The sequence below is a fragment of the Ruditapes philippinarum genome, unplaced genomic scaffold, assembly GCF_026571515.1.
Source record: "Ruditapes philippinarum isolate M1 unplaced genomic scaffold, ASM2657151v2 ctg249_1_1_1_1, whole genome shotgun sequence".
In the NCBI taxonomy this organism is placed as follows: domain Eukaryota; kingdom Metazoa; phylum Mollusca; class Bivalvia; order Venerida; family Veneridae; genus Ruditapes; species Ruditapes philippinarum.
In genome coordinates this window covers 46,400-71,231 of record NW_026857229.1, presented here as the reverse complement: position 1 = coordinate 71,231, position 24,832 = coordinate 46,400, and the positions used below count along the sequence as shown (strand labels likewise).

Sequence of the window (24,832 nt, the reverse complement as noted above, 5' to 3'; positions counted from 1 at the left end):
GGTCTATTAGAGTAATATGGCGTCAAGATTAAAATATAGTGCACATATTAGGAGGAACATAATTTTTGTCTCCGACTAGACAAATCATTCTGACAGGAACACTGCAATTTTAATACTTTTAAATATGAATGAAAATTTTATATTTACCTTCTTATAAGAAGAAAACTTGTGCATAATTTCGGTTTCTTAAAAGAACTTTGGGTAAAGTATGTTGCCGCCAGTAGGCAATTTAGGGTTATTATTTTGGGTAAACTTGTGTTTGTTTTTTAGCAATATATTGTGTTCAAGACAAAGATCTAGTTTAGTTTTAATTCATGTTGATGTTTTCATGCTTATGTTTATTTTGATAAGTTTTCTTAAATATGATTGGCTCCATTTCTTTCATAATATTATGTAATCTTAAATTTCATCACTGCCAGAGTTTTATCTAATCACCACTGTTGAATTATCTGATGAATCAATGATTACAGAAGAATTAAAATGCCAGAAATTCTATCAACAGTGTCAATTTTCTCACAGTGTCATAATTCTGCTGAAAAGGGTGAAATGTTTGTGCACAGATTTTTCACCTAATTGGATTAATCAGTGTTGGTAGTCAATAGATTTGGGTCAGTGTTGCTGGTAGATTTAGATGGATTATGGTGTTTAAGATTTTATTTTCATGTTGACATATTTCAATTATACTAAAGGAAATTACAAGACAAAAGGATATAACAGTAGATTATTGATTGCATTTGTAGTACTCTGTTTAATTATGTCTGTAACTAATTAAAATAATTTACTTTTATTAACTATAAAATGCAATATTCTTACCAATGTAGGAAGAACATTTAATACAAATAATAATTATTTGATGCTGAATTTAACAAAATTAATGAGAAATTGGTAATTTGGTTATTCACCATAAGTGAAATATTAAACCTAGTTGAAATCATTTTTATATGTTGTTTAAGTTGGTATCTGGAATATCTAAATTCTGCAGATCAATTAAAGTGCGGGTAGGGACTGCTTAGAAATACTCAGCTTATTATGTAATTTTTTTAAAATTGTAAATTTAGTTTGTTTGTGGATCTTATTTCAGCTGTACTTTTATTTCTAGTAACTCAGGTTTATTTTAAGACAAGTTCTGCGGTCACCCACAAATTAAGGCACCTTTACATGTGTGTGTTGATGTCAATAATTACTGATGTCAGTTTTGATGGTGTTGTGAGTTATGGCAGACATACAATGTCAATTTTCTATATTCTAAAGTTAAATAAGTGCATTTCAAAATGTCATAATTTTTTCTGATCACCAATTTAACAGGTGTTTAGTTGTGCTTTAAATTAATTGTTCTGATACTGATCAGTTTATTGATTGAAATAACAGATAAAATCCATTATTTATTGTACAGGTATTTGATGCGCTTAAATGATTTAAATTGAACAAGGAAAAAGAAGATTGTTTTTGTAAAGTAGGTTAAAATGTCTATAAAAACTTTAATGGTGATATGACAATGGTATTAATTATGCCCCCATTTCGAAGAAAAGGGGGTATATTGCTTTGCACTTGTCGGTCCGTCGGTCCGTTGGTCCGTCGGTCCGTAGACCAAATGGTTTCCGAGTGATAACTAAAGAACCCTTAGGCCTAGGAACTTCAAACTTGGTATGGTGATTGGTCATGACCAGTAGATGACCCCTATTGATTTTGGGGTCAAGGGGTCAAAGGTCAAGGTCACATTGACCTTGTAAGCAAAAACGGTTTCCGATCAATAACTAAAGAACCTTAAGGCCTAGGAACTTCAAACTTGGTATGGTGATTGGTCATGATTAGTAGATGACCCCTATTGATTTTGGGGTCTAGGGGTCAAAGGTCAAGGTCACATTGACCTTGTAAGCAAAAACGGTTTCCGATCAATAACTAAAGAACCTTAAGGCCTAGGAACTTCAAACTTGGTATGGTGATTGGTCATGCTCAGTAGATGACCCCTATTGATTTTGGGGTCAAGGGGTCAAAGGTCAAGGCCACATTGACCTTGTAAGCAAAAACGGTTTCCGATCAATAACTAAAGAACCTTAAGGCCTAGGAACTTCAAACTTGGTATGGTGATTGGTCATGATCAGTAGATGACCCCTATTGATTTTGGGGTCAAGGGGTCAAAGGTCAAGGTCACATTGACATTGTAAGCAAAAACGGTTTCCGATCAATAACTAAAGAACCTTAAGGCCTAGGAACTTCAAACTTGGTATGGTGACTGGTCATGATCAGTAGATGACCCCTATTGATTTTGGGGTCAAGGGGTCAAAGGTCAAGGTCACATTGACCTTGTAAGCAAAAACGGTTTCCGATCAATAACTAAAGAACCTTAAGGCCTAGGAACTTCAAACTTGGTATGGTGATTGGTCATGATCAGTAGATGACCCCTATTGATTTTGGGGTCAAGGGGTCAAAGGTCAAGGTCACATTGACCTTGTAAGCAAAAACGGTTTCCGATCAATAACTAAAGAACCTTAAGGCCTAGGAACTTCAAACTTGGTATGGTGATTGGTCATGCTCAGTAGATGACCCCTATTGATTTTGGGGTCAAGGGGTCAAAGGTCAAGGTCACATTGACCTTGTAAGCAAAAACGGTTTCTGATCAATAACTAAAGAACCTTAAGGCCTAGGAACTTCAAACTTGGTATGGTGATTGGTCATGATCAGTAGATGACCCCTATTGATTTTGGGGTCAAGGGGTCAAAGGTCAAGGTCACATTGACCTTGTAAGCAAAAACGGTTTCCGATCAATAACTAAAGAACCTTAAGGCCTAGGAACTTCAAACTTGGTATGGTGATTGGTCATGATCAGTAGATGACCCCTATTGATTTTGGGGTCAAGGGGTCAAAGGTCAAGGTCACATTGACCTTGTAAGCAAAAACGGTTTCCGATCAATAACTAAAGAACCTTAAGGCCTAGGAACTTCAAACTTGGTATGGTGATTGGTCATGATCAGTAGATGACCCCTATTGATTTTGGGGTCAAGGGGTCAAAGGTCAAGGTCACATTGACCTTGTAAGCAAAAACGGTTTCCGATCAATAACTAAAGAACCTTAAGGCCTAGGAACTTCAAACTTGGTATGGTGATTGGTCATGATCAGTAGATGACCCCTATTGATTTTGGGGTCAAGGGGTCAAAGGTCAAGGTCACATTGACCTTGTAAGCAAAAACGGTTTCCGATCAATAACTAAAGAACCTTAGGGCTAGGAACTTCAAACTTGGTATGGTGATTGGTCATGATCAGTAGATGACCCCTATTGATTTTGGGGTCAAGGGGTCAAAGGTCAAGGTCACATTGACCTCTTGGGTAAAAACGGTTTCGGATCAATAACAAAAGAACCCTTAGGCCTAGGAACTTCAAACTTGGTATGGTGATTGGTTATGACCAGCAGATGACCCCTATTGATTTTGGGGTCAAGGGGTCAAAGGTCAAGTTCACATTGACCTTGCAGGTAAAAACGGTTTCCGATCAATAACTAAAGAACCCTTAGGCCTAGGAATTTCAAACTTGGTATGGTGATTGGTCATGACCAGCGGATGACCTATTGATTTTGGGGTCAAGGGGTCAAAGGTCAAGGTCACATTGACCTTGTAGGTAAAAACTGTGTCTGATCAATAACAAAAGAACCCTTTGGCCTAGGAACTTCAAACTTGGTATGGTGATCGGTTATATCCAGCAGATGACCCCTATTGATTTTGGGGTTAAGGGGTCAAAGGTCAAGGTCACATTGACCTTGTAGGTAAAAATGGTTTCCGATTAATAACAAAAAGAACCCTTAGGCCTAGGGACTTCAAACTTTATAGGTGATTGGTCATGATCAGTAGATGACCCCTATTGATTTTGGAGTCAAGGGGTCAAAGGTCAAGGTCACATTGACTTCTTAGGTAAAAACGGTTTCCGATCAATAACTAAAGAACCCTTAGGCCTAGGAACTTCAAACTTGGTATGGTGATTGGTCATGACCAGCAGATGACCCCTATAGATATGATATTGGGGTTAAGGGGTCAAAGGGCAAGGTCACATTGACCTTGTAGGTAAAAATGCTTTCCAATCAATAACTTAAGAACCCTTAGGCCTAGGAACTTCAAACTTGGTATGGTGATTGGTCATGACCAGCAGATGACCTATTGATTTTGGGGTCAAGGGGTCAAAGGTCAAGGTCACATTGACCTTGTAGGTAAAAACGGTTTCCGATCAATTAACTAAAAACGCTTAGGCCTAGGAACTTCAAACTTTGTATGATGATTGGTCCTGACCAGCAGATGACCCCTATTGAGTTTTGGGTCAAGGGGTCAAAGGTTAAGGTCATGACCAGTAGATACTTGATAACCCTTATTAATTGTTTGATCACTGGGTCAGAAGTCATGCATAATAACCTTATCACATGACTAATTGGCTGCTGATAGGGGGCATACATGTTTTACAAACATATCTTGTTTATATAAAGTTTTTATGCAATAGATTTCTGTCCTGTGATGAATTTTGATCTTGAGCAGAAAGAAGTATAGATAAATAACTAGCAGTGCAGGGGGGGGGATAGTAGAGGGGAAAATAGGGAACAGAGAAACAGTACATTGAGTGTTATATTGTAAAACAACGCTGCTATGTTCCCAAATTTTGGTGCCAAATAATGGCCTGAAAAAGCATTGCCTACTGTTAATCCTTTGAAGTATTTTCTTTCCTACTTTATTGCCTTACTTAGATATGATTTCCAGTTCTATGTATTAATGTTTTCTGTTTTATAACAATAAGTTGTAGCAAGTTTGAACATTTAAACCATTAGTGCATTTAGAAAATAGATCTTTGGACTCATAAATATACAGAACCAATAGTATATTGAGCCAGGAGAATAGGGCCAGTAGTACAATACTAGTAGTACAATACCAGTAGTACAATACCAGTAGTACAATACCAGTAGTTCAGAGCCAGTAGTCTAATTCCAGTAGTACAATTCCAGTAGTACAGAGCCAGTAGTTAAATATCAGTATTACAATACCAGTAGTACAGGGCCAGTAGTACAATACTAGTAGTACAGGGCTAGTAGTACAATACCAGTAGTACAATACCAGTAGTACAGGGCCAGTAGTACAATACCAGTAGTACAATACCAGTAGTACAGAGCCAGTAATCCAATACCAGTAGTACAATACCAGTAGTACAGAGCCAGTAGTACAAAACCATTAGAACAGACCCAGTAGTCCAATACCAGTAGTACAGAGCCAGTGGTACAATACCAGTAGTACAATACCAGTAGTCAAATGTCAAATGCCATAGAAAATTGTTTCTCCTGTTTAGTATTATGTATTGGACTGTCAAATGTTGCCATAGAAAATTGTTTCCCCTGTTTAGTATTATGTATTGGACTGTCAAATGTTGCCATAGAAAATTGTTTCCCCTGTTTAGTATTATGTATTGGACTGTCAAATATTGCCATAGAAAATTGTTTCCCCTGTTTAGTATTATGTATTGGACTGTCAAATGTTGCCATAGAAAATTGTTTCCCCTGTTTACTATTATGTGTTGGACTGTCAAATGTTGCCATAGAAAATTGTTTCCCCTGTTTACTATTATGTATTGGACTGTCAAATGTTGCCATAGAAAATTGTTTCCCCTGTTTACTATTATGTATTGGACTGTCAAATGTTGCCATAGAAAATTGTTTCCCCCTGTTTACTATTATGGATTGGACTCACCATTTATATTTTTATTACAATGATCATATATTGGACTGTTTTGTTGTTACATCAACAAATTGCCAAAGGTGTATTTCTGTATTGGATGATGCTGAGTTTCCAGCTGATCATCAACAGTTGTTTCTGGTGTGTGTCTGTTGCCAGTTGTTACACTGTCTGTTTCTATATTAACTTTACAAAGAAGTGTTGCGATCAATAGTTGCAGACAAATGATGGTGATTTATTTTCCCACTAATACAATTTTGTCTCACATATTTGCAACTATCAGGAGTCTAAGGAAGTGCTAAATTGAATCAAAAATATGATTTGAAAGCTATATCATCTTTTCATAAAAATATAAAAGCATATTTCATGTCAAGCTGAAATGAACTATGAGCTTTTATACTGTTACTGACCCGCATACAGCATTATGGGAGCATCGACAGTGCTATAACATTGGAAAAAAGCAAACTTTCCTTATTCAATTATATAAAATTTCAGGAATGTAAGAAGTAAACAGATTTTGGCAATTTTAATTTGCCTTAGAGTGCCAATAGACCTCCAAAATAAAATGTATGAACATTTTCCCAATAACATGCAAACTTATTTAACAGATTGTGTTGAATCAAACAGCTTCATGATATGAATTAAATTTGTTACATTTAATGTAAAATTACAGTTCCTTTCTATAATGAAATTTTGAAGATGTTATTTAACCCATAAATTGCTGAACTTTTATAATGGATTTACCTGGCTTGCAATTTGAAACAATCTATTATAAAGTTTAAAGAATACTACCTGTGAGCTACCTGGGGTACAGAACCTGGTCAGACTGCAGGGATGTTCAGGTAGACATGAGCTGCCTCTATACTCGTGACAAAGTCTAATCACTTTAGTTTGAGCATGTTTAGAGGACATGGTTTTTACAACTTTAATTAATCTAGAAATCCACCTAAAATGCTAATATGAGAAATGTGAGAGTTTATCGGCACAATCAATTATGTAGAGAGATAATTGTCATGCTCGTATAAAGCATTATTATAATTTAACATTTTTATGCATGCTTTAAAAACCTTGCCTAATGGTGTTTTCACGTAGTTCACTTATAATGAATTTGATGCAGTAAATTCTGTCCTAAATTTGCTCGCATCATTATTTACATCTTAAAACATGTAATTAAGCGTTATACATATCCAGGGGGCAAATTAATATTTGACTTAATTGCTTGATTTTAACGTACTTTATATATTATTAATTGAAAGAAAAAGGTCACGACTGTGATAATATGAAATATTTGTACACCTAAGGGCATTCTTAGTAATAGATACATATATATTAACTTGATCAAAAGGGAGGTCAATTTGCTCTGAGCTGTATAAATTCTTGCGCTAGGATGCGAAAAATCACTGATAGTTAGTAAATTTGATTAGATGATAGTCAGAAAAGGTCAGTTTTTCTGTTGAAGAGATTTGTCCAGATATATTAATTTCACATATATTTGTTAAAACCCTTTGAAAATGTTTAGGAGATACTTTCAGTGAGACAAGATAATTTGTAAAATGTCAAACACATTAAATGACTAATACATTGTATTTAGGTGTGGTCTCACTCTAACAATCTATTCAATCTTTAGTTATATTCTCAACAATTTTATAACAGTTACTCAAGTTCTTTGTTGTGGTCAGTTTAATAAGATGCTTTTACTTATAGTAAAAAAAGTATTATATCAATTTTAAATGTATGATTTCAAAAACTCTTTTATCTCAGTTATTATTGTTCTAAATATTTTATAATTAATACACACAATAGTTATGGTATAATGTGTTGTTGTCAAGTATTTACTATAATGACAAAGTTAGAATTCAATCCCCTGTGAGTTTCTGTAAAATTACTAACAGTCCTGCTCAAACTGAAAATGATTATACTTTGCCACTACCACTAGTTACATAGTCTGACCAAGATCTATATGTAGGTAGCTTAATGTTTATATTTTGATATTGAAATCTGTTAAAACTCTTATCAAAAATTCAGATGCAAACAAATACATTATATAAAGTCGGCTGGTAAAGAGTTTTAAATTCAAATACTTAATACTGGTAACAATAAGTGCACACACAATCTAAATATTGTCCAAAACTAATAAGTAACACTATTGTATTATGTATGTTTGATTTGAATATTTTATGAAGATATTGTCAAGTAACAGTTTTCTTACTTAAAATAATTTGTCCAGGAAATGAATATTGGCAATTAAACATTAGAATAGAAAAGATAGATCCCTACTCTGACCTTTAATTTGGATAATAAAAGATACAACATGTGCTCTTTTATGATCAACAAATATTTTGGTTGAAATCCACTTATCTGATAATTAGAATTATACAGGTTAGGGATCTATGCCTTAATGTAGAGTCATGTCATGTAATTATCCTTTACCATTAGTATAGAGTCATTTTATGTTATTTTCCTTTGGCATTAGTATAGAGTCATGTCATGTTATTATCTTTTGCCATTTGTATAGAGTCATGTCATGTTATTATCCCTTGCCATTAGTATAGAGTCATGTCATGTTATTATCCTTTGCCATTAGTATAGAGTCATGTCATGTTATTATCTCTTGCCATTAGTATAGAGTCATGTCATGTTATTATCCCTTGCCATTAGTATAGAATTATGTCATGTTATTATCCTTCGACATTAGTATAGGGCCATGTCATGTTATTATCCTTTGCCATAAGTATAGAGTCATGTCATGTTATTATCCTTCGACATTAGTATAGTGTCATGTCATGTTATTATCCCTAGCAATTAGTATAGAGACATGTCATGTTATTATCCTTTGTCATTAATATAGAGTCATGTCATGTTATTATCCTTTGCCATTAGTATAGAGTCATCATGTTATGATAATTTGACATTAGTATAGAATCATGTCATGTTATTATCCTTTGCCATTAGTATAGAGTCATGTCATGATAATTTGACATTAGTATAGAATCATGTCATGTTATTATCCTTTGCCATTAGTATAGAATCATGTCACGTTATTATCCCTTGCCATTAGTATAGAGACATGTCATGTTATTATCCTTTGTCATTAATATAGAGTCATGTCATGTTATTATCCTTTGCCAATAGTATAGAATCATGTCATGATAATTTGACATTAGTATAGAATCATGTCATGTTATTATCCTTTGTCATTAATATAGAGTCATGTCATGTTATTATCCTTTGCCATTAGTATAGAGCCATGTCATGTTATTATCCTTTGCCAATAGTATAGAATCATGTCATGATAATTTGACATTAGTATAGAATCATGTCATGTTATTATCCTTTGCCATTAGTATAGAGTCATGTCATGTTATTATCTCTTGCCATTAGTATAATTTCATGTCTTGTTATTATCCTTTGCCATTAGTATAGAATCATGTCATGTTATTATCCTTTGTCATTAATATAGAGTCATCTCATGTTATTATCTCTTGCCATTAGTATAGAATCATGTCATGTTATTATCCTTTGTCATTAATATAGAGTCATGTCATGTTATTATCTCTTGCCATTAGTATAGAATCATGTCATGTTATTATCCTTTGCCATTAGTATAGAGTCATGACATGTTATTATCTCTTGCCATTAGTATAGAATCATGTCATGTTATTATTCTTTGCCATTAGTATAGAGTCATGACATGTTATTATCTCTTGCCATTAGTATAGAGTCATGTCATGTTATTATCTCTTGCCATTAGTATAGAGTCATGTCTTGTTATTATACTTTGCCATTAGTATAGAGTCATGTCATGTTATTATCTCTTGCCATTAGTATAGAGTCATGTCATGTTATTATCCTTTGCCATTAGTATAGAGTCATGTCTTGATACTGTTTTTAGCTCAGTTGTTCTTGTACTTTATCAGAAAGTTATATAAGAAATATGTTTTATTGTAATGACTTTATAATGATATCACTAGACTGTTTTTCAATGCAAAGCAAGGCCAATTAACACTAACTTAAGTGACGGACACTGACAACTTTGAGGGTGCAAAGTAAAGTATTGTCCAGCATGTTTTGTACACATTTTTGCTAACCTTGTTTAGGAAATCTTTTTTGAATTAAACAAATTGAAAATTGTTTGTTGTTGTTGTTTTTATGACACTTAATTAGATAAGAAGGAGGAAATGGTATTATTAATTTAGCCACGATCTAGTCATCTGATATATCACTACTTTATACTATAATTACCAAGGCATGATAATTGGTACAATACGTGTCTGTTCTAGGACTATATTTAGAAACTGCTGTACATAAAAATTAACATTTCAATTAAAAAAATCACTTCCTTCTATTAGAATAAACATGTATAAAAACTTAATTGTAACATGCTGAATAATAAAGTTATATGTTAGATTAGGAGAGGATGTTTATGGTGGAAACTTTTCAAGACTTGATTAAATTAAATGTTTTCTTGTCATGTACAGCAACTGTTACATGTATATTATGAATGCTGGTTCTTTGCTGATTTGAGATGCAGTATTTAATAGTTGTTATAGAAAACACAGATTATAATGCTCAATGTGCAATATTTTGTATCATTTTATTCAAATTAAAGCATAATTTTATTCACATTCTAATATTAGCATAACAAATTGGGTATTTTCTGAGAATTAACTACCATTTTCTAACATTTTTTTATAAATAAACAGGACAAAGTAGATGAGAATTGTTTGCAGTCTGTCAGTATGTGGAAAGTTAATGTACATATATAGGTAAAGGTTTTTTAGGCTATATAATTCACGATGGTGTTCTTGGAACAATGCTATAATTAAACTGTTTACATTATGTTTACAGTACTGTCTTGGAATCATTTGTTTTATAGGATTCTAATGAGAATGAGTAATTTTCAGACTTGATCTGTCTCAGTAGAAGCTTTGTTTTATGTGTGTTATATTGTGTAGAAGTACAGTAGGAAAACAAATATTTAGATAGGATAATGTTTCCACTTGTCTGTGCTCATTATGAACAGTTTAATCAGAGTTGCTGACAACTGACCTGGTGTTGGCTCTCTGACTGTGCCACCTGTTCTTGTTTTGTCTGTAAGTATTTATAATGACTGGATCATATTGGCATTATTAACATTTACATTGTCCTACATACATAAAATACTACATTATGGTATTTATGTGGTATTTATTTATGGTTGATAAATGCAAATTTTAGATAAAACACAAAATACACTTACTTCATAAGGAAACACTTTATAGGAAACATAAATAGTTTTACATATATACATATACTTGCAAAGCAACCATTTGTATAAGGTTTCATTGATAAACAACATAAGTAAATACATTTGCTACATAGTAATTATCATTGTCACATTATCAAGTAAGAAAAGTTTGTGAAATGCCATTGTTAATGTAATTTGAGGTGCACTTATATAAACATCTCATTAAACTTATACCACTGCTCCTTCCTGCTCTAATTCTCCATTTGGAATAATTAAATTGTTATAGATTATCACCTGAGGTCTTCCTCAACCTCAGGTGTTTGACCTGTATGGTGTGTCATGTCAACCAAATTATACAAAATGAGTAAAAAAATAAAGATAAGATAATGATTCTGCATATAATGGCATGTCTATGTACCAAATATGACATGTCTGCGTATATTTTTTACAGAGCAAGTATCCTTGTTGCAATGTAATAAATTATGGTTTCTGTTCTGCATGGTCATGATATAAAAAAAAGTTCTTGATTAATGAAGTGTTCACAAAACGTAGGAGGCTTTTAAGTCAATTAAGCAAAATGCTTGTTATCAATGCCATCAAAGTTTATTTTTGGCCCTAAGTAAATTATAGGTTATTATCATTTTAAGTTCACAAGATGGATTCATAAGATTGTTGGTGTTTATATGTATTGAGTACAGTGTGGGTAAAATTTCAATCTGAACTAATTAGAAAAAGCAAAAAACCAGTCAAAATGTGACTTGTATCTTGAAACAATATTGTCAAATACTGTCTCTTTCATGTATCTTTGAAATGGACAAAATCATACATCATCTGTTCGTTGTGAGTTTTATACAAAATAACAACACCAACTTTTTGCACGAGTTGTGTTATTTAAGTCCTTCAGAAACCTGTATTTATAGCTTCAATGATGAAAACATATTTGTTTCCATATAAACTTGTGTTATTATTAGGGCTAAAATTCTTTATTTGAGAAAAAAAAAGTCTTTCACTTTTAAAATAAATGACATAGATTTAGTCATGTCATGCCCTGATATGAAAATGTTACTAAAATATTCTGAAACATAACAGTCTAACCCATAAAAAGATCAAACGTAGCTTAAGTATTGTTAATACCAGCTAATATTTGATTTTGTCGCATATTTAACAAGATTAAATTCATAGCTTCGGCAATAAAATAAATTCCACTTGGATTATAAACATTATCGGAACAATAAAGAAATCAATCTATTAAAGTGATATCAAGTTTAAATAAATACCCAACTTAGATTGGCTGATTGACGTCTGATACAATTCATTTTACTGTGAAAATATATGAGGTATACATAAAGAATAATATACATTTGACTGTAAAGATACAAGATTGTAGATTGATAAAAAAAGTTATAAAAACCATGCAGGACTGAATATCGGTGTTGACCACAGGAGACCACCCACCTCTCATTTATTTTTCATACTAATATTTTATTAAATAAACATATATACAGAATACAAACATTACAGGTGCCAGGAGTATCCTTGTAACACAGATGTAATATCTGATAGGTTTGATAAAATACAAAATGAATCACCACACATACTTTATAACATAAAAAAATTAACCTGTTTTTTATGCCCCCACAATGTGGGAGCATATAGCGTTGCACTTGTCCGTCCGTCCGTCCGTCAGTCCGTCCGTCAGTCAGTCCGTCCGTCAGTCCGTACGTCCCGAAATCTTGTGAACGCAACTCCTCTTAAACCGGATGGCAGATTTTGCTTAAACTTACAGGGATGAACAACCTTAATGTGTAGATGGTAGTAAAGGAAGGAATTTTCGCTGCGACCAAATTTAACAGAATTATGGCCCTTTGTTGATTTTTTCACTAGATACTATGTAGAAATTTTGTGAACGCAACTCCTCTTAAACCGGATGGCAGATTTTGCTTAAACTTCCAGGGATGAACAACCTAAATGTGTAGATGGTAGTAAAGGAAGGAATTTTTGCTGCGACCAAATTTAACAGAATTATGGCCCTTTGTTGATTTTTTCACTATATACTATATAGAAATTTTGTGAACGCAACTCCTCTTAAACCGGATGGCAGATTTTGCTTAAACTTACAGGGATGAACAACCTTCAGGTGTAGATGGTAGTAAAGGAAGGAATTTTCGCTGCGACCAAATTTTACAGAATTATGGCCCTTTGTTGATTTTTTCACTATATACTATGTAGAAATTTTGTGAATGCAACTCCTCTTAAACCGGATGGCAGATTTTGCTTAAACTTCCAGGGATGAACAACCTTAATGTGTAGATGGCAGTAAAGAAAGGAATTTTTCCTGCAACCAAATTTTACAGAATTATGGCCCTTTGTTGATTTTTTCACTATATACTATGTAGAAATTTTGTGAATGCAACTCCTCTTAAACCGGATGGCAGATTTTGCTTAAACTTCCAGGGATGAACAACCTTAATGTGTAGATGGCAGTAAAGAAAGGAATTTTTGCTGCAACCAAATTTTACAGAATTATGGCCCTTTGTTGATTTTTAGTTTTCAACTTGTGGCACATGTAGTCCAAAAAATATTTGACCTAGAGTCATAAGATTGACAGAACAGTGGCGTGTGGGGGCATCCGTGTCCTATGGACACATTTCTAGTATAAACTGAAAGAGATATGCAATACAGAAGTAATACGAGTACAAGTAGATTACCCACTGTGTTTTTATATTTCTAAAATTATAAGTGGGAAATAATTATATTGTTATATTTTTTCATCAGTTTAAAGTAAATTATGACTGCCATTACTGTATTCACAGTACTCATTCTTTAAGTTACAATATCTTGATATTGAAATCCCTAAATCTGGCAGTGAATCTAAAGCTGTTTATTCAGGGGTTGAAAAGTTAAAGTACTCAGTGTGTGTGAGTTAAGTGTGTAAAAATAGCCGGATGTAGTTCAGATGCTTGTAATTAATCAGATTAGTCAGTTTCCAGCCACTTATCATTGTCACTTTAAAAAACATGAGTAAACTTTCAGTGTCGAGTTGTGTTCTTATCAAAAGGTTTACATTGTGTGGTTAAGGAAATACAGGTAGTAATTTACATTGTTAGATTATTCAATGAATTAGATGATTATTATATCTTTTTGGTTGGGTTCAAGTCACTCTGATATTATGAAAGTTTGTAAGCGAACAGCATGGATCCTGATCTCATAATGTTGGTTTTGTCGTGACGGGGCTCATATGGCTTATAACTTCTTTTACCTCTTTCCCTGTAACATTGCTTGTTTAATAAAATTTACAAACTGAAATTAGATTTTCTGTTGGTTATGAATTCAGTTTGATAATTATTATAAAGTTTTGACAATAATAAGTATAAAGTCATTAAGTGCAAATTAAGAAAATTATACAAATTAAATTGAGGTGATCAATTTAGTTTATTATGTAGTTGGTGTTGATCATGATATATTAATGTAAACATTATTGGTCATGCTAAATTATGAGAGAATATTAAAAATTTTACTAAGCTCTGTCACATCTGTTGCCTAGGTAAGTCATTGCTGGGTCACTATAAATGTAGTTTATGCTTCAAAGGGAAGTCACTCATGAAGTTATCCAGAACAGTCACATAATTATTGGACCAAATACTTGAAGTATCATATTATAAATATAGTTTAATAAGTTGTCAGATATACATGTATGAAAATGAGATTTGTTATTTTATTTTAACTTCAGTATTTTATTTATGTTACGCTATTTTAGAAGGGCAGAAAATTCTACAATTTATTTTTACAAAGTTATGCTCATTTTTGCCTTTTTATTTTACTGAGGTCTATTTCTCAGACTATCAAAGTTGGAATTCTTGTTCTATTTAAAAATTTGAATGCATTTCTAAAAGGCAGGTAACTATTATAATTAATATTTGTTCAGTATTGTCGATGTTTAATTTTGACTCTGAATTTCTTGGTTACATCTTTGATATTCACTCCAAATTTAGAGTAATTTGAGGATGTCTTTTTGCCTCCAATGTAATAAAATTGCTACATAAATCTTGTCATCCTGTTACAGTCACCAGATTACAATAAGATATTTTCAGCGTATTTGATGAAAAAAAGATCTGAACACAGCATGTTGAATTTTCCTTTCAAATACTTTTTGGTAGAGCTGTTTTATTTAAATATCTGCATAAAATACAATACTGCATTGAGAGAACATATTATCTGCTAGAATAAATGTTTTAAAAAAGAAGAGACTGGATCAATCATAGATGGAAAAAGCCAGGAAATACCGTTGATAGTTGTTTCCAGACATATTAATTCTGTCCATTCTATTGGTCAGACTGGATAAAGTAGGGGGAAATAATAATGATGTTGATAACTTAGATTATAATGATTTAACAAAGAAAGCTTTTAGTTTGACAGTATCAGGAATCTTTTTACTTATACCCTGTTAATTATCATCTTGGGTTGCCAGTACATCATCTTATATATCTGTACTGGACTAGAAGTTGAAATCATACAACGGTTATAATAGGCAGTCTCAGAGAAATATAAGACTACAACTCCCCACTGTTGATCCTTGTAGGAAGACATTCTTCACTATAGATGACAATAATTAAGGGATATAAAGATGTTATACAATGTTACACAGTAAGATATTTCATTAAAACACCAAAGACACAGATGTTCTTTGACAATATTACAAATAGAAACAACATGGGGCTCTAGAAAATCCCACTGACAAATATACATGTATTAAGTATTAGAGCTTAGAATTATTTCCACAAAAAATAACCTTTGTTTTGTCAGAAATCTTAAAAAGACTTTTAACTTTGTGCTGTTGTTATTTATTTTTTGCATGAATTTCTGGGTTAAAAGAGTTTGATTTGTTTGTATGAAAGAACAATTAATGGAATAAAACGTTTTGCTGCTGAAGAACCAAAGAAATGTTTATGTACATAAGGATGGCGTAGCATTATACTAATTACAAAGCATGTCTAAAATGATACCTGTAAGCTCTTTTAGGCTGCTGGCAACAACATGTGTAGCAGCTGGCACATACTTGTCCCCGGATCATGTTTTACACTGTTGGCTATTCAGTCAGAACATATTTTTAAATTTTCTGTAGAAATGATGAATGGTTTTGTACAGATTGAAAGATAATAAAACACCTCCAAGTTAATCAATTACAGTTGTATAAAGGCCTAAATGTTATTTAAGCACTTTTACATTTTATTTGTTTCAAAGTCATCCTTAAGCCTTATATAAAAAAAACTTATAGCTCAGTATGTTCATTTTCTGTCATAAATTTCCTAGAAAATAAATGTGAAATATTTGGACTTTCTAGATATTTGACATTTAAAGGAGTAAATATCAATAAGATGTTAATTGTAAAATTGACTGCTTTTGGAATGGACTATTATATGATGGATAAAATGCTGTTTTGGGTAATATGTTAGATAAATTGCTAGTGTTAATATTATATATAAAAATAAAGTCATATTTGCTTTAAATGTTTCCTTTTTATATTTTCAGAAAACAGAACATGGATGGGCAGTTGTACTGTGAATCTCATTTCCCACCAACTCCAAAGTCCAAGATGGAGGATAAAGCTCGAAAACCTGCAGTAAGTAATTTACAATATAGTGAGGGTCTGTTGTTGTTTCATCATTACATTAGTTAATGGGCTGTTACATATACATAATTTACACTTTGACATTAGTCATAAACTGTAACATGTACATGATTTACACTTTGCAAGTTAAAGGTTGTTGCATGTACATTATTTACACTTTGACAAGACCTAAACTGTAACATGTACATTATTTACACTTTGACAAGACCTAAACTGTAACATGTACATGATTTACACTTTGCAAGTTAAAGGTTGTTGCATGTACATTATTTACACTTGACAAGACCTAAACTGTAACATGTACATTATTTACACTTTGACAAGACCTAAACTGTAACATGTACATGATTTACACTTTGACAAGACCTAAACTGTAACATGTACATGATTTACACTTTGCAAGTTAAAGGTTGTTGCAATGTACATGATTTACACTTTGACAAGACCTAAACTGTAACATGTACATGATTTACACTTTGCAAGTTAAAGGTTGTTGCATGTACATTATTTACACTTTGACAAGACCTAAACTGTAACATGTACATTATTTACACTTTGACAAGACCTAAACTGTAACATGTACATGATTTACACTTTGCAAGTTAAAGGTTGTTGCATGTACATTATTTACACTTTGACAAGACCTAAACTGTAACATGTACATTATTTACACTTTGACAAGACCTAAACTGTAACATGTACATGATTTACACTTTGCAAGTTAAAGGTTGTTGCATGTACATTATTTACACTTTGACAAGACCTAAACTGTAACATGTACATTATTTACACTTTGACAAGACCTAAACTGTAACATGTACATGATTTACACTTTGACAAGACCTAAACTGTAACATGTACATGATTTACACTTTGCAAGTTAAAGGTTGTTGCATGTACATGATTTACACTTTGACATTAGTCATAAACTGTAACATGTACATGATTTACACTTTGCAAGTTAAAGGTTGTTGCATGTACATGATTTACACTTTGACAAGTCATAAACTGTAACATGTACATGATTTACACTTTGCCAAGTCATAAACTGTAACATGTACATGATTTACACTTTGCCAAGTCATAAACTGTAACATGTACATGATTTACACTTTGCAAGTTAAAGGTTGTTGCATGTACATTATTTACACTTTGACAAGACCTAAACTGTAACATGTACATGATTTACACTTTGCAAGTTAAAGGTTGTTGCATGTACATTATTTACACTTTGACAAGACCTAAACTGTAACATGTACATTATTTACACATTTTAACAAGACCTAAACTGTAACATGTACATGATTTACACTTTGCAAGTTAAAGGTTGTTGCATGTACATTATTTACACTTTGACAAGACCTAAACTGTAACATGTACATTATTTACACTTTGCAAGTTAAAGGTTGTTGCATGTACATTATTTACACTTTGACAAGACCTAAACTGTAACATGTACATGATTTACACTTTGACAAGACCTAAACTGTAACATGTACATTATTTACACTTTGACAAGACCTAAACTGTAACATGTACATTATTTACACTTTGACAAGACCTAAACTGTAACATGTACATTATTTACACTTTGACAAGACCTAAACTGTAACATGTACATTATTTACACTTTGACAAGTCATAAACTGTAACATGTACATGATTTACACTTTGACAAGACCTAAACTGTAACATATACATGTACATAATTTACACTTTGACAAGACCTAAACTGTTACATATACATGTACATGATTTACACTTTGACAAGACCTAAACTGTAACATATACATAATTTACCTTTGACAAGACCTAAACTGTAACATATACATAATTTACCTTTGACAAGACCTAAACTGTAACATGTACATGATTTACACTTTGACAAGACCTAAACTGTAACATGTACATGATTTACCTTTGACAAGACTTAAACTGTAACATGTACATAATTTACACTTTGACAAGTCATAAACTGTAACATTTACATGATTTACACTTTGACAAGACCTTAACTGTAACATGTACATGATTTACCTTTGACAAGTCATAAATTGTAACATATACATGATTTACACTTTGACAAGACCTAAACTGTAACATGTACATGATTTACACTTTGACAAGACCTAAACTGTAACATGTACATGATTTACCTTTGACAAGTCATAAACTGTAACATATACATAATTTACCTTTGACAAGACCTAAACTGTAACATGTACATGATTTACACTTTGACAAGACCTGAACTGTAACATGTACATGATTTACACTTTGACAAGACCTAAACTGTAACATATACATGATTTACACTTTGACAAGACCTAAACTGTAACATATACATGATTTACACTTTGACATGTCATAAACTGTAACATATACATAATTTACACTTTGACATGTCATAAACTGTAACATGTACATTATTTACACTTTGACAAGACCTAAACTGTAACATGTACATTATTTACACTTTGACAAGACCTAAACTGTAACATGTACATTATTTACACTTTGACAAGACCTGAACTGTAACATGTACATGATTTACACTTTGACAAGACCTAAACTGTAACATATACATGATTTACACTTTGACAAGACCTAAACTGTAACATATACATAATTTACACTTTGACAAGACATAAACTGTAACATGTACATTATTTACACTTTGACAAGACCTAAACTGTAACATGTACATTATTTACACTTTGACAAGTCATAAACTGTAACATGTACATTATTTACACTTTGACATGTCATAAACTGTAACATGTACATAATTTACACTTTGACATGTCATAAACTGTAACATATACATTATTTACACTTTGACATGTCATAAACTGTAACATGTACATTATTTACACTTTGACATGTTATAGGTTGAATTACATGTCATGTATACAAGTTTCCAAGCAAGAAAGAAATATTCTATGAATTATGAATTATCTTTTGCCTGATTTGCTGCTTTGTTTGATTTAATTTTGAGTAACTGTCTGTGTAAATGTATGTCTAAATGGTATTTGAGTATTTACTAAATTGAGTTACCTTTGGTAAATTAAGTATGTTTATTTATATGTTAATTTTATTTTAACTTCTTGCACTCAAATTAGACATTATGAATTGAAAATTGTGAAGAGTTTTAATTTGGATTCTTATTCTGATATGATTTTTTTTCAAAATTCTTGAAACTGTGCAGTGTTTGTTCTATCATCACAATTTACAGAACTTTGTCAATGAAATGTACCAGATATTGTACAATAATTATATGTGAGCATGATTGTTTATTTGTGATGGTTGTCTATGACGGAATTCCACAGTAGGTGAAGTATACAACTGCCATTTACACTATGTCGGGAAATGTCACCTCCCCGCCCATAACCGATTTCTATTATTGACCATTGTCCATGTGCTAGAATATTATTTTATCTTTTAAAAAGATAAAAGTTTGTGATATATCAGTTAGCTTTTCAGTGGGATTTAACTTATTTAATGTCCACAGTAAGTAAATACAACTTACCATTATTATATAATTACAACAATAAAAAATGAATTTACATTTTGTTTATTACAGTCAAATGACAATGATTTATTTGAAGTTAACAGCATTTTTTAATTGATATATAAGCAACTCCAAACAATTAGTTATATGACATTGTGACAGTGGTATTCTCCATTGTGTGAGCTTTTATTTTATTATATATTCAATGTTCAATCAAATTATGCAGAGCTTTATTAGTTTTGTAATCATTTCATTTAAAATCTTTTTATGTTTCGCTCATCAAGGTTATATTTTGTTTAGAGTAATAAGACATAGGCCCAGAGATTATCCTCTGCTGTCTAGTGATAGGCTGATTTTATGGCTTAGTGGTAAGATGATCAACTTTAAAACACCTGCCTCTCACTGCTGTGGCTTTGAATTACGCTAGGGGACATTGTTATCTGTAAATTGTGGGCCTGAGGAAACTATCAAACTTGCTAACAGCTGATTAGTGGTTCAGATGTATGTCTGATATATGGAGGAGTTCCTCCATCAGTAAAAGGCACTAGCAACCTTGGATTTTTTCATATGACGGAGCTTTCCAGCTAGCTTACAGAACGCTGGTGGTTTTACATGGGTACATGCTCATGCCTGAAATGATGCACACAGGGGCACCTGAGATTTTTCTTCACCAGTTAAGCTGAAAAGTTGCCTAATGGTCATAACAATATTGGTAAGACAAAAAATCCTTCAAGCTGCAATGTTTCCATAGAACCTTACTGTATGATTTGCTTGAATTCAATCCACTCCCCAAGAGAAAGAAAAAAGGAAGGAAAAACCTTCTGAGAGGGTATTGTGTCCTATATGTTATATATTTATGTTTGTTGGACTGGCAGACTGCACAGCTATCCTTTTATAAATAGATGATGACATTTTACTTATTCAGGGTCCAGATTTCATTGACTTGATAATCCGACTTCAAGATAACAGAATAGAAGATCAGCGCTGTGATATTTCTTCATTTTCTAAGGTGAGAAATTGTCTTACACTTCTGTTTTTAAGAAAGACTTACTTTAACCATATATCAAGCAAGATAGTATTTGCTGTGAGGCATTTGGAAGTTGAAGTTGCTGCATGGCTATGTTATTTATGTGCAGGAAGAGTGTGTGCTCCTTTTATAATGGCAACATTACAGTTGCTCCCTTGTATGTAAAAAAAAAACCCTTCTACTTGGAACTTGAAATTGTCACTATACTACTCTAAGTTGCCTAATAAATTTTAGCATCTTGAAGTTCCTAAACCTGATGAATTTATGCAACGGATTTACCCTGCTTTGAATTTGGGACAGCTCATTCATGTTTAAGGGATTTCAATAAAAAAAAATTGAAAACAACGAATGGTATGGAGTCTGAAATGTAATCAAGGAGTAATAGGAGAGTTATTGCCCTTGAAATACCCAAAGGTTTAATGAAAGCCATAAATATTTCTTTCTTCAACAGTTTTTAGCTCGATTTTTTTCAATATTGTAACAGTCCTGGCAGCATTCCTGTTGCCTTTGTCGTCTGAAAACTTTATCTTTGGTCATAACTCTTTTAAGTTGTTGTTGTATTGTCTTTCATACTTGGCCACAACAATCCTTTGGACAAGACCTTCAAGTAGACCAGACTAAACTTGACCTTCATTCATAGATGACCTTGACCTTCAAGATCAAATGTCTAAATTTTGCATAAGTAGCTAATTTGAACTTCAAACTTGATCACAACAATCTTTTAGGATAGACCTTCAGACAGACCTTGAACTTCACTCATAAATGACCTGGACCTTGAAGGTCAAATTATTGATTTTTTTTTATTGCTGTAACTGGATATAACTTTGTTATTAATGAATGGATTGACTTCATAGTAAGACACAACTTTCTTTAGGATAAGACCTTCATTTATATGAAACTCAAAATGTGCTTTACAGGCTTATTCATGGCATTTACCTTGAAGGTAATTTTCACTGATTTTTAACCAGGTTTTCCGAAGGAAAAAACTGGTTATTAGATTGAGGTATGTCGGCGGGCGGGCGGGCGGGCGGGCGGGCGGACGGGCGGGTGGGCGGGCGTAAACAATTTCTTCTGTGCGCAACTCCTCCTACATTTCTCAACGGATTTTGACCAAACTTTCACAGAAGCTTTGTCATCAAGTGCCCTGGCGCATATTGTCGGGTTTTGCGATTAGATAATATTTGACCTAATTATGGCCCTTTGTTTTTTTCCCTTATATAGAATATATAGTGAACAATTTCTTCTGTGCGCAACTCCTACATTTCTCAACAGATTTTGACCAAACTTTCTCAGAAGCTTTGTCATCAAGTGCCCTGACACATATTGCCAGGGTTTTGCAATTGGTATATATTTGACCTAATTATGGCCCTTTGTTTTTTTTCCTTATATAGAATATATTGTGAACAATTTCTTCTGTGCGCAACTCCTCCTACATTTCACAACGGATTTTGACCAAACTTTCTCAGAAGCTTTGTCATCAAGTGCCCTGACACATATTGCCAGGGTTTTGCAATTGGTATATATTTGACCTAATTATGGCCCTTTGTTTTTTTTTCCTTATATAGAATATATAGTAAACAATTTCTTCTGTGCGCAACTCCTCCTACATTTCTCAACAGATTTTGACCAAACTTTCTCAGAAGCTTTGTCATCAAGTGCCATGACACATATTGCCAGGGTTTTGCAATTGGTATATATTTGACCTAATTATGGCCCTTTGTTTTTTTTCCTTATATAGAATATATAGTAAACAATTTCTTCTGTGCGCAACTCCTCCTACATTTCTCAACAGATTTTGACCAAACTTCCTCAGAAGCCTTGTCATCAAGTGCCCTGACACATATTGCCAGGGTTTTGCAATTGGTATATATTTGACCTAATTATGGCCCTTTGTTTTTTTTCCTTATATAGAATATATAGTGAACAATTTCTTCTGTGCGCAACTCCTCCTACATTTCACAACGGATTTTGACCAAACTTTCTCAGAAGCTTTGTCATCAAGTGCCCTGACACATATTGCCAGGGTTTTGCAATTGGTATATATTTGACCTAATTATGGCCCTTTGTTTTTTTTCCTTATATAGAATATATAGTGAACAATTTCTTCTGTGCGCAACTCCTCCTACATTTCTCAACGGATTTTGACCAAACTTTCTTAGAAGCTTTGTTATCAAGTGCCTGGCACATATTGTCGGGGTTTTGTGATTGGATAATATTTGACCGAATTATGGCCCTTTGTATATATTTTCCTTATACAGAATATATAGAGAACAATTTCTTCTGTGCTCAACTCCTCTTACATTTCTCAACGGATTTTGACCAAACTTTCTTAGAAGCTTTGTTATCAAGTGCCTGGCACATATTGTCGGGGTTTTGTGTTTGGATAATATTTGACCGAATTATGGCCCTTTGTATATTTTTTCCTTATACAGAATATTATAGTGAACAATTTCTACAGTGCGCAACTTCTCCTACATTTCTCAATGGATTTTGACCAAACTTTCACAGAAGCTTTGTCATCAAGTGCCCTGGCGCTCACTAAATTCCCATGTTTCTTCCAAGACATCATTCAAGTTTTTTTTTAAATTGTGAACATACTTTTCTTGATATCGCACAAAACACCACACGCCAATATTGTTGACAAAAGAAAATGACAAGAGACGCAAAAATGCACAAATTAAGCAAAAATAAAGTACTGTTTACCTTTCTAAAACATTTGGGAAAAAAAGGCGAATAGACAACATAAAATTTCTCAATCATTTTTGTTTGAGGAATACTAAAAAAGCCATAATTCCTCCTAAAAGTTGAATTAAAAACAAATGCCCCTTCATGACAAAGCTTCTGTGAAATATTTTGCTGAAAACCTGGTTGCATCGCATTGCGATGTTCCTTGTTTCTATAATTGGATGTAGCTTGGTAATTAATCAATGGATTATCTTCAGACTTGGACAAAACAACCTTTTGGACAAGACCTTCTAAAATGTTGAATTGACCTTGACATTGAGCTTTGCTGACCTTTACTGTCAAGGTCAAATTATTGAATTTTGGTTAAATTGTCATAATTTTTTTTTGTTATTTATGTACGGATTTGATTCATATGTGGACAAAACAACACTTGTGACCAAATGTACATGTTGAATAATTTAGGTATGACCTTGACCTTTGAATGACCTTGACCATCAAGGTTAGATGCTTGAATTTTGCTTACATGCTTATATTTTTTCAAATTTGTCATTTATTTATGGAAATGATTCATATTTGGTCGTGACTAAATTTTTTTTCAATAATTTTCTTTTTTTATTGATTTGTTTAAATCATTATTTTATTTGTTTGCTTTTAGAAAAAGTAAAAAAGTCGAGCGTTGCCTCCTCCAAGTGGTAGCTCTTGTTTTTTGTTGCTTTGATACATGACAATATGGTCACAATTTTCATCTTATCCGTAGCTTCAGCAAAAATCATACTTTATGATATAGTTAAGTGTGAAATTAATATAAAATTTCAGTATTTTTCTTATTTTACTTCAAACTAATGAAAAGTCAAGCGTGCCAACAGCAATAGCTGTGTTGTTTTCCTCCCATGTTTGTGGTACAGTAGATGTACCAGTTGATTCAGTGATAATCTCTAATCAGTGTAGTGCCTTGTGGAATTTAATTATGGTACCAGGGATAGGGAGTGGAAAGATATCTATATTAAGAAATATTAATGATTGCTGGGGAGAAATATTACAATTATAAACCACTCCG

General features: G+C 32.7%; 1 protein-coding gene across 9 annotated transcripts in view; it reads left to right on the top strand.

Moving 5' to 3' along the window:
- LOC132749123 (rap1 GTPase-activating protein 1-like) overlaps positions 1 to 24,832 on the top strand; it is a 230,017-nt gene that overhangs the window by 171,849 nt on the left and 33,336 nt on the right. For all 9 annotated transcript variants that reach the window (XM_060738809.1, XM_060738813.1, XM_060738811.1 and 6 more), the window contains 2 exons: positions 16,453 to 16,543; positions 20,989 to 21,072. In XM_060738809.1, coding sequence (XP_060594792.1) covers positions 16,453 to 16,543; positions 20,989 to 21,072 — 175 coding nt within the window. The remainder of the gene's footprint in view (positions 1 to 16,452; positions 16,544 to 20,988; positions 21,073 to 24,832) is intronic.